Source organism: Etheostoma cragini, chromosome 17, assembly GCF_013103735.1.
Source record: "Etheostoma cragini isolate CJK2018 chromosome 17, CSU_Ecrag_1.0, whole genome shotgun sequence".
Classification (NCBI taxonomy): Eukaryota; Metazoa; Chordata; class Actinopteri; order Perciformes; family Percidae; genus Etheostoma; species Etheostoma cragini.
Window position 1 is genome coordinate 8,639,055 of NC_048423.1, and position 11,912 is coordinate 8,650,966.

Consider the following 11,912-nt stretch of genomic DNA (forward strand, 5'->3'; position numbering starts at 1 on the left):
AAAAACATCCCGGTAATGATGTTTAGATGTGGCCATGTGTTGCATAAGGGGATTTTTCCGGCCACAGAAGAATGGAAGGAAATGCTCTCACTGGGAAACGCATGGTCTTGTGTAAAGAGCTAGTTAGACTATGAACACATCCGGTTTAAAAAGAAAAAATGAAAAATGTATTTGACTAAAAACAACACTCTTGGAAAAGGATTGAAGTGACTCACAATGACAGTATATCATGCATTACTTACAGTAAACTACATCCATCAATGCTAGCACAGGTGACACAGTAAGAATATTAGAATTTGATAGAAGTGTTTCTGTTCATGTATTTGTTTTCTTAAAAGCTGAGTTTGCATTTCAATGTTACTGTATTCTTTATAGAATATACGTTTTTTTGGTACTTACTAAAATGCAGAGAACAGAAAACTGGTTTAACTGATTTTTGTTCAGACAGTTACTGGTTTTAATAAAAGTTTTGGCCATTATTGAATTGTTTGTTTTTAGACAACACTTTGGCTTTTTTTTTTTTTCAAAGCAAGACAATATTACTTTTGAAATAAGAAGTAACACATTCTTCTTCTTACAAATTAAAAGATAAACTAATGAGCCAAAAAAAAACACTGTTGCTTAATTCAACACATTCAGAGGTTTTACTACAGTCTTAATTAGCCTGGTATGAGCAGTGTCTTATGGTGGCTAAACTTGTGAAACTAAAACATATTATAGTGTTAACCTCTAGCCCATAATTTCCAATTGTAGCCATAGTGGAAAAGCACTAATATGGAACTATTTCAAACAATACTGGGCCTAAGAATGATAAATTATGATATTAAATGTAGCAAACTTCAGTAAGTGGGCCAAGATGTACATCTTTGATAATTTTTTCTTTCACACACACACACACACACACACACACACACACAGACACAGACACAGACACAGACAGACAGACAACCTAATGCACGAGCACCTTGGTCCCCCAGACAGCGCTATTGAAGTCTTTAATCAAGACTAATGTGGAATGTCCCATACGGCTACCATTAATCATTTGAAGCTGGCCAACTGTGCCATTGATCAATGTTATACATCAAAGCAGCTGCTGCTGGCACAAGTCTGCATGTCTATCCAGCTCTGGTTGCACTGCAGAACACGCCAAGCCTTACATATTGTAAATGACATGGCCATTTCGGTTGCTCACGTTACAAAAACTACAAAAACATGACAAGGGTATTCGGAAAACTTAAAAAAAAAAAAAGTTGTTCTTTTAAACATTAAGCTACCAATTTGAAATGAACTAGCATGTGGTACAAAATCACGTACCAACATTTTTGGTGATAACTTGTAAAACTGACACACCAAATTTTAGGGGCTGTGTGAAATACAGTACACTCACTGCCTATCCTTTATTTTACAGTAACCGGCAAGGACACTAAAGAAGTTGTCTTTACTAACCAGAAGAATCAAATCAAATCCAAGCTTTTGTGTTTATTTATAAGCTGTACAAAAACAAAGAGACTCTCACTCTCTTAAACACACGTCTTGCTGTATGCTACCTAGGGAAACACTCCCCTCACACACGCCGTAGACCCCCACTGATTTCTCTCCTCCGTAGATCTGTACTGGTCTTGCTGTCGCCAAGTTTTTCTGGGACAGGGCCAAGCGGCTAACAAACAGCAGTTTATTAATTGGATCTGGTAGCGTGTTTATACTGGTGAGGACTGAGATCATTTCACACTGGCCTTGGAGCAGGTGTGCTCTGCAGCGGTGCCAAATGAGCAAACTGCACAGACTCAGCAGATTCAAGCAAAAAATATTGAAAAAACCTGCGCCTTAACTCAGCACAAAGAGGCACCACTTACTAAAATCTTGAAGTCTTTGCAATCAAAGCTTCCACAACTTAATGGTTATTTGTTACTTTTTCCTTGATTCTGCAATATTTTTGTTTTACTTCTAAACCTACAATGTTTTTACCACAGTTCTCCTTAAGTAGCATCACAGTTAACTTACTTCCTTACTGTATTGCTTTAATGTTGCTCACCTGATTCGTCAAAGAAATACCATGCTTACACTGAGTGAAGTACTCAAACAGTAGATTCTATTTTGGACCATTACATTAAATTGAAGATGTGTTGATGATTGGAGGATGTGATGGTTAGCTTCTATTCAAATGCCTTTGTGACAATGATACTGTCTAAGATGTTTAAGGTTTAATTTAAATATACACCATACAGCATTTCTTCAGTTAGTCTGAGATTTTGCTGTAGCTGTAGATACATCCTATACTAATGATGACGCTCAGTATCCAATCAATACATGCTTTTTTCCATGAAAAAGGCCACTGTCTGTTCACGTCTGTAAAAGCAGGACAGTAGACAGTGTTAACTGAACTGCTAAAGTCAGATAAACTGTGATTCAAACACTAAAAGGAACCATTTTTATAAATGCCGAGCAATTGAAAAATACATATCTGAGCAGGAGTGACTGTTGCCAGCTTGGAAAACATGACTTTAAATTATTTAGAAAAATGTCAAGGCATAGCTAGCTTGTTTGCATTTTCCTTTTCTGCGCCCTCATATTTCTTTCTGGCCCAGACTGAATGGTCACAGTCTCAACAAAACTGAACCACGTAGAGGTCAGAGAACACCTGCTCTGAGTTGGCTGAACTGGTGACGCGATATCAGAGGACACATCTGGCCTGAAAGACAGACAGGCCGGATGGGAATGGCAGCATGCTACCGGGCCTCAGGATGATGACGGATGACTCACAGCTGATGCTGAGATCACTAAAGGTCAAATGGAGAGCGGGGAATGGTAGGTTCAGTTGGGACAGAGTTTTTTTATAAGGGAGTATGGCATTTCTGGAAAAGGACAATATATTTATAGAATTATTTTTAGTATGTTTAGCAAGAAATTGGAAATGTGCTAGAGAGGCATGTCAGGGTACCTCAAGCTTTTGGTGAGGCGGTGGGAGGGGTGTTAATTAAGTTATTATCCGCTAAAATAATAGACAGCTTATTGGAATAGCCTTTTTAAATCTTTCTAATAGTGGTTTTAGATTTGAAATATTTCAGAGTTGTTGGCTGTTATATGTTGGATGAAAAAGAGAGAAAGAAAGTAATTTCACTTCTAGAAGTCAACAACGTTCATTTTCATTTCCCGACTCCCACTAAGGTTCTGCAGTTTCAAAAGGGGAGCAGCCAGAAAATCTCAGTAGTCTGATTAGTGTTTGTTCTTGTTTATTAATGATAGAGGTCTGACCAGTAATGAACCAAGTCTATTGTTCCAGTGTCAAAATCTGTATTCCAAAGCTGCAGGTTAAAATGTTTTCCACCCTCTCTAAATAAGAAACTTTGGCAGGAACGAGACCAGAGACAGTGATGCCATCATTCTTGTATGATTTTAAATGTCCCCACATATGTAACCTGGCACCGCCTATTCTGGCTTTACAGCAATTGTTTATCTTTATATGAAAGAGTTTGTGTGTGAGAATGTTTGTGCATCTGCATATTTATGAACTCCAAATGATTCCCATCCCATGTTTCACAGTTCACTGTGTTATTTTCCGTAGTCTGGAAGGGAGTGGAGTGATGAGAGGAAAGGGAAAGCAAAGCAGAGGAGAACAAGCAGGTCCTTAGAGCTCTCATCTTCCTTATTCTTTACTAGCTTTCATCTCTCGGCCCTTCAGAAACACTGAACCATAAAAGAGTCCAATCACTAGGGGACATATTTTTTTCTCCCTCCTTAAATACAATATATTGTAGTCCAGACCCATACACCTTATCCTCCTCTTGCATATAATGCCAGCCAGCCATAGCTGTGAGTGTGGGTTTATCTATTGGCTCTGTGTTTGATTCACATAAGAAATATCGAGTGTCCTGGTGGTGCTAGTATGGAAAAAGAACTTAAACAAATCAGAGGAAGACTCACTCATTTTTTTCCAGCATCAGGATCAGCTGTTCACCTTCTGCACGTACCAGCAGCTGGAGTGACGGGGGATAACTCTGAAACACAAAAAGATGACGAGAGTGTTAAGGTGGCGCCCGGATCTCACCCATCCTGCCTGGGGTTCAGTATTTGTGTGAAGCTTCACCTTTTAGTTTGACACACAGGCTGTATACAAGGCAGGATGTGGAAAGGCACAATAGTGCTAGAGGAACAGGAAGAAAGCTTCCACATCCTACATTTCCCAAGTCTGTGCATGACCCAAAAGAAGGTACATTGAACTAGTTTTAACCAAGCTTCAAACTTCAGTTTTCTATTCATGCTGTCTAAGTAAGTAAAAATATAATTTTTACGATTTTGAAAGATCATGAAAGTCCAATTTTCATTGGTTGACATTTCTGCATCACCATCAATGTATTTCATAATCACGTTTCTATGTAGTAGTTTTCCCTGTAAGTCCACCATGTAAACTGCCTCCCTGTACATGAGTGATTCATAGGAAACAATGCAAATATGCATGTTCATTTTGACTAATTAAAGCAGCCTCACTGATTATGGTTTACTCTCTTTACACCGCAGCATCAGTGCTTTCCGTTAAAACTGCCAAAACATGGGGTGGCTTTTATTGTAGAGAAGCTACAGGAAACGTAATATGTTTGTCATTACAGATAGCCCTAACTGCGATCGTTCATTAAAGATGCTTTTACTGTAATTTTTGGTACGTTTTGATTGCCGATCATATTTAATTTCTGCAAGAGGAGAAGCAGGTACAGTGAGCTGTTACATGAAGCGTTTCAGATGACAGTCTGCACACCTTCAAATCCTCAGCAAGGTGACCATATTTGTAGTGCCCTGCTGTTGTGTGGAAAATTACTTATGCTGCGCTCAGCATGAAATCAGATTACGGTTGCTAATGAAATGATGGAAAAAAATCTGATGAAATTGCACTTTTCTGTTGTAGATTGTCTGTAAGGAAGAGGACATTCTCTCCAAAAATGATGCTAAATACTGGATATGGACAGCACTTTTTACCTAACCTAGAAAATCAGTCCATTATTCATTAGGCATGTCAACGTTGTTTTGAAGTTTCTTTGGCAGCAAAACTGTATTTAGGTGCAGGAGCATCTGTAATGACCATACTATGTGAACATTATACGTGTATATATTTCAATGGTAATGATATATTGCTGCAAAAAGCCATGACATGAAGGGGATGTTGGAGATTAAAGAAGATATATAATATCTATATTATTAATATATTATAGATAATATTTAGAATTTTTTATTTGTAATCTTTTACATGTGTGTGTGTAACAAGCATAGTGTGTGTGCTGTGCACGAGCCTAGGCGCACTGCTAAAATAACAATGGAATGCTGCGTTACTGACTTTAGACTATATTTTTGTTGGTCACTTTCTGCTGCAGCAGGATAGCAACACGCCAAGAGTTCACCTGAACACACCTTCCTATAAGACCAGCACGCCCATGGGTGCAAAGATGGCACAGGTGAATTTGCTATTTAAACGACGTTGACACTGGATGGGAAATTAACAACTACGTCTTAAAATAGCAAAGACAGTTGCATCGTCCTAAATCAAACAACAAAACAGCTCTAAGATTATTTAATGCTTTACAGAAAACAGTTAGTTATGAGAGTGAAGAAGTGCCCTTGCAGCAGGACAGCTGCACAGTTTATTCATGCCTGAGGCCCCAGACCATTTCAAGACATGAAAATTTAAAAAAGGTTGCGTGTATCCTAGCTAGCAAAGAGACAAAAATTGCCAGACATGCGTGTAGTGAGGAACAAACATAGATTTTGTATCATCACTTAATATTTCAGGCGTACTCTGTCCTCCTTCACATTGACATTTCTCAGGTCAGCTGACCGATGCCGCAGGCTAATTCTTTACAAGTTGTTCTGCTCTGTTTGAGACTCAGTGTGTCTTAATTTGTGAGCAAGTGTGTCTGCAAGTAGGTGTGTGTGTGTGTGTGTGTGTGTGTATGTGTGTGTGTTGGTGTGTGTGTGTGGAGAGTCACTGTTAGTAATGACTGCAATACTTTACGACTGCTTCATAACCTTCTATTGGCACAAGGAGCAGCTATATCAATCCGGGGAGGTTTAAGTCTTTAAGATTGTCGGCTAAGACAATCACCAGCTGCCCCAGAAGTCAGTTTAATTTGGAAAGGGTCAGTTTGTAGATAGCCTTCTGTAAAACCACTGCATCTCCTCAACAAAAATATTTTACATCAGTAGTAGCTGATGGTTAAACTTATGTGATGTAGTTGAAAATGCGATGCATAATTAATTCCATACAGCTAAAATCGTCATTTCCCTTCATGCCAATGTGACGTGTGTTACAATTCATGTAATTAACTTCAGTGCCCCTCTCTACTGACTGACTCTGAGAGCGGAGCATAAGGCTGGTAAAAAAAAAAACTCTCTCAGATGGTGACTACCCCACACCATCAAAAAAATATTTGATTGCTCAGGGACCACGCATTTCCCTCCTCTGTAAAAGTTTCCTTAAGTTGTGGTGGGGGATGCCAAATTTGCTTTTTTACAACTCTAGTACCATAAGTAGAACAGACTGATTTTCCCTGCCTGAGAACACAAGCCTAGAGAGTCCAGTGAAGGCTGGTTTGACTGTACATACAGAATATATGTATGCATGCATCTTTTAATCTAGCATTCCACTCCATTATAAACAGAATACCAGCTTATTTGAGTGGGTGGCTGATCTTTAATGAAATATCTACATTGCCCATTATCAGCAACCATTCATCCAATGTTCCAAAGACACATTCTGTTTACTAATCTGATATTATTTAAAAAAACTATCTGAGAAAACATTTGAGAACCCTTTTGCAATTATGTAAGCAAATAATGCAATCTGAAAACTGCTGTCCTGGTTAAAAAAAACAATGCAACTGATCTCAGCTGGTATTCTGTGTATAATGAAGTGTAATAAAAATTTCTAAGTGACCTCAAACCTTTGACCGGTAGTGTATGCCTTATGGTGCAGGGAAGAAATGATAAAATCCTCAAGGTGTTATAAGGCTGCTTCAAGCTATTGAACCTTTCTCACAGCTTCAGGTTTGTGCACTGCTGACTAGTAAAACTGTTGAAAGGAATAATTGTACAGTATGTTTTGCCTATGGGGTGAATGCATATTCAACAAACAAAGGAGAGGGAGCTGGCCAGGAGAGAAACCACAACAAGGAAGGATGAAGGATGGAACCAGAAACCAAAGGAGGATGAGCAAAGCAAAGGAAGGGACTTTCTACTAAAGAAAATCAAGCAAGTGGGGAAAGAGACAACGTGGGGAGAAGTCACATGCTGTGGTTATGTCAAACAAAAAGCCAGACATCTGTACTTGGCTGAGCCCTTGAAAGCACATTGGCATCAGCTAGGCTGGCGTCTGAGTAAGCTAATTAGCATTAAGCTAGTGCTGCTTGGTGGCCTTGTGAGTATTTACCCCGGCGGTGAGCTGCAAGAAAGGTCTGCGCTCGTTGCCCTTCAGCAGCAGAGGTACCGTGGTCTCATAGCGTTCTAGTTTGGTTGCTTCCCCTTGCTGTTTACCCTTGTCTGGGCAACTCCCTGTAGAAAGAACATCAGAACAGATATTAAACATCAAGCAACAAACAGACAACACTATAACAGATGCTTTTACAGTAGATTTTGTTAAACTGGCATGCAGACAAAGGGGTCAGCCACAGAGGTTAAAACTGCTCTGTAATATCCTCAACAGCCTAATTCAAGCATAAAAAAAGCAGTGCAATGGCACGCTTTACTAAGGGCCACACTGGTGAGAAAGAGTATAAAGCTCCCTCTTGATCCTGTGAGGAAATGTGCTGTCCCCCAAAGGGCCTCTGAAATCAGACCAGTGCCACAGACAGAGCATCATTTAAAGATGCTCTCCCACAGTTTATGAGGAACTCAGCCTGTGCTGATATCTCCAGATTGGAATTGAGTTAAAAAAACAACAACATACTTGCAGGATGAAATTGTCCTTTCCACTTCTTATTTATCTTTTTCTCTTTCACTTGATATAAGGTCAGAAAGTAGAACTGCACTAGCACTGCCACTTTTTCACTTTTTTCTGTAACATATAATTTTACCTTTTTGAACTCCTATTGAAGTGAAATTAACAAAGTTAGAAGCCAATTATGCTACTTAGCGATTAAAAAACTGCTCATTTGGGAGGCAAACAAAATGGGATCTATAGAAGAGGATGAAATATAATAAACCGGATCTGTGGCTTCAAGCAGAATGAAATCAGTCACAATTCCCTCTTCTCTCTCAGTGTGTCTCTCGTGTCTCCTCCCTCTTCTCCCACAGACAACAGAGGCTGTCCCTGCAGCCTAACTGAGCATGTCTGAATTGGATCAGACCCAGCAGGCTTCCTGTGAAGCCCAATAAATGTTACCCCGAAAGGAGCTGTAGAGATGAAGTACAGAGGGAGTGTTAAAGGGGAGTGGAGAGGTTGTTTGAGGTTTTACACTCTTGCTATCACCAAAGGAAGACTGAGAGAGCGTGCTGTGTCTCTAGTTACTGTATGTCTTAGGTCTAGGCCTATTCCTTAATCCCTTGAGATACGCATGTAAAGCATTGGTTTGTCTGCATTGCATGTGTAGAGTCACGCAGAGTACAACAAGAGTTCAGTAGCACACTGAGCAGCAATACATATTTTGTTTGCACTTCCTCCCTCTCTCCTCCCGGCTGGAGATGTCTTCTTTTATAAGCGCTCTGTCTCTTAAAAGTCTGATGTTTCTTTTCTTTGAAGACGCCATTCAGAGACTCCTGCGCCACCACAACTGCATTTACTTCAAACAGTCTGTGACAGCAGCTGCCCTGTGCTCTCAATGTGGCCCAGAATCTCCATTTATCCACAGCGTAATAAGCTAACAAGGGAATAAAAGGGACCTCCTACATTTAATGGGGTATTTAAACATGTGCCGATAGTAGTTTGTTGATTGTAGTGGTGCATGAAAACCATGTTAGACAGACGGAGCAGCATGACCGAGACCACAGGCTGTGGCTAGAGTGCCAATAAAAAGGAGCTATAAAGGGAAAGTCAAGCAGACATCTTGTTAATAAATGACTGATGTCCCTCATAATTATTTTCGATCTCTCAAATATGGAATGAGTTTGTTTGTTGTTTATTAATTTTAACTATACCAATGCAGAGAGGAACCTAAAGCAGGGGTACGCTAACAAAGAATTGGTCTGTAGAACATCAGATCACATCGGAGGGCAAAGTGTTTATAGTTGTTCTGAATATCATATTTCCGTGCAAAAAGCCTGCCACCATAGAGGACGAGACACAATGAATTGCACACTTTTGGACAATCTATCCTCAAAGGCATTCATGGTGTTGCACTTGTTTGTTCCTGTAAAAAGCAGTGGAAATAGTAATGTGAATATACAAAGGTGAGCTTAAAAAGAAAAGGTCAAATTGTGCCTACTTTCTCACTTTTGCATAGTCGCAGCATGAAGCTGGCACGCTTGTTAGATTGTTGGTTTCCAAACATTGTCTGAATAAATGTGCATTTAGACAGTGTGAGCAAAAGAGCAGCATAATGTACAGGACGTTGTCAAGGTTGTTGGGTGAGGGCCTCAGAACAAGCTGGATGATAATTAAGGTTTCTGTCATTGCTCCCCAAAAAGAAGCCTTCCCTTCAAACAGCAAAGAAATATTCCATTTATGATCATTCCCATGGGCTATACCCTCTTTGGAAACCTTTGAAATTCAAACTAAAACTGGGTTAATCCCATATGTTTTCTGGAGAGTATCTTGATTGCTAAGCCAACCACAGTTGTATCCCCGTATTGGACACAAGGAAAAATCAGCTGCGGGTCATTAAGCTAAAAAAATACAACTCTGTTTCCCAGCCACAAACATATTTCCCCAATCTCTTTTTAAATAGCCTAAAAAAAAGATCTCTTTAAAAGCTAACTCCATTTTGATGATCTAACAAGGGTGATTCCTTTCTGCTATTTTAGGATTCCACCTCAAGCATTTACTGTATAACTATCCGGTAGGTAATGCAAATTCAAACAGAGGCTGATGTCAACTTTACTTAGCAGGGAAGTTACACAGCCAACAATATAAACAAATGTTGTAGAGAATACAGGATTAAAGCATTTGGTCAAAGTGCTTGAGCCCACTACCGTGTGCCTTCCTATGTGCATAACCTGTTCTCATTTCCAATTTGTCACAGTCACACTTGGCATCACGGTCTGGCCCATTTTAATCTGTCCGTTGGGTGTGCCTTGTACAAATGAGCGCAAATTGCAGATTAGAAATGATCAACAGGTCAGTAATATGATGGAGCTCTACTAATTATTACTATTTTTTTCTTATTAACAATATGCTAGAATTTGAGTGGCTTAATCTTTTAAGTAACAATTATGGCCAATTGTCAAAAAGCTCCAGCACAGCTACTGAATGGACCTAAATGGACAAAAAAAACAAAGAGATAGAGGAGACTATAGCAGAAATGGTCGCTCTTAATCCCACAGGCCTGGTCTCAACAGCATTCAACTTAGATAAAACATAAAAACGAGGAAACACCACACATCTACACATCAGACTTAGTCACAGAGTTACACACAGGACAGGAATCTGAGAGAGGGGAATAAAAGGAAATGAATTACATGAGTGGGTGCTCTGTTTCAGTGAAGATCTTTGGTGTTTTCTTACTTCTGCATCAGACACTCCAGGTTCAACATTTTCTTAAACAAGAAGTCTGAGAATTAAAAATGCTAAAATGTTTTCATCTTTTAAGGGTAACGTGAAATAAAAAAGCTTGACGAAGTCTTTGATGGAGCTTCCTCTACACATCCAATTACTGATTCTCGATGAAAAAAACCACTGACCTAAATACAGCAACGGATGCTACACCTACGTTGTGCCCACGGAAATAAAGAGCCCTTAACACAGAGAATAGTGAATGAGGCCGATTTGTAACATTTAGTTTAGCTCATGACTATCTTAATAGTAGAGCTGCCCAATTAATCAAATTTTAATCATGATCAAGATTTTGGATTCCCACAATCAAATTTGCATAATTGAGCGATGTTTTAAATGAGTCATCATGCCGTTCTACCGCTCCGTAAACCACTGTCTGACCATGTGCCAGTCAGAGTTGTTCCCTGCACCGCACAGCTTAGTTTCTAGATGGAGAAAGTCACAGGGGATAGAGTAACGTGAGGAAACTTCCTCAACAGATAGCAGTCGGTCATACGTCGGTCACAAGGTTTACCAGTTTACTAGTAAACGCAACCTTGCGTCCCATCTGTGTTGTTTTTCAGACAACAGCAGTGATCAGCACTAGTTAGATCCTGTCCAAGGGTACGACTAACATTTCTCCCAGGTGGCACCGGTGCACCTAATGTCCTTGCATCCACTGCCTCTCCACAAACAAAGCAATGTTGTTTATATCGATATGGTTTAATTTGCGTCCCATGACCCATTTTTTCGGTAAAGCCGTGTCTTTGTTTGGATCCTTCCTCTTACTCTCTGCGCAGCCCCACCCCCATTCACTCAAACACAGTTCTCCAGCAACATGGAGAGACACAGCAGATACAGCGCCGGTGTAACTCTGCTATTGTGGCGGCCACGGCAAAAAACACAGAAGAAGTTATTGAATGCAACTAACTTCAGTTCGTAGAATAATAGCGTGTGAGACGGAGCCTGCTGGACCTGGGCAAGAGATGTGACCCATGGCCAGAATATCATAGTTCGTAAAAATGTAGAGCAGTGACAATACAGACATTTCATACACACAACGTGTGTAACTCTGCTGAACCGCCATTCGATCCGTGCTGGACCCATTCCTAATGAGTCAGCCGTCAGTCTGTGAGTAGCGTACGTCCATCGCACTAACCCTCTCTCCTAACTCTTTTAATCCGTTATTGTTGAAAACAAGTGAAGGAGCTTTGTCAGATACATATACATACATACACACACACAC

The 11,912-nt window shown here is 39.9% G+C and overlaps 1 protein-coding gene across 2 annotated transcripts in view; it reads right to left on the reverse strand.

Moving 5' to 3' along the window:
* The window catches only part of adam12 (ADAM metallopeptidase domain 12), an 88,071-nt gene that overhangs the window by 66,847 nt on the left and 9,312 nt on the right, over positions 1-11,912 (reverse strand). For both annotated transcript variants that reach the window (XM_034897812.1, XM_034897813.1), the window contains 2 exons: positions 7,412-7,533; positions 3,922-3,995 (listed from right to left, as the gene is read on the reverse strand). In XM_034897812.1, coding sequence (XP_034753703.1) covers positions 3,922-3,995; positions 7,412-7,533 — 196 coding nt within the window. The remainder of the gene's footprint in view (positions 1-3,921; positions 3,996-7,411; positions 7,534-11,912) is intronic.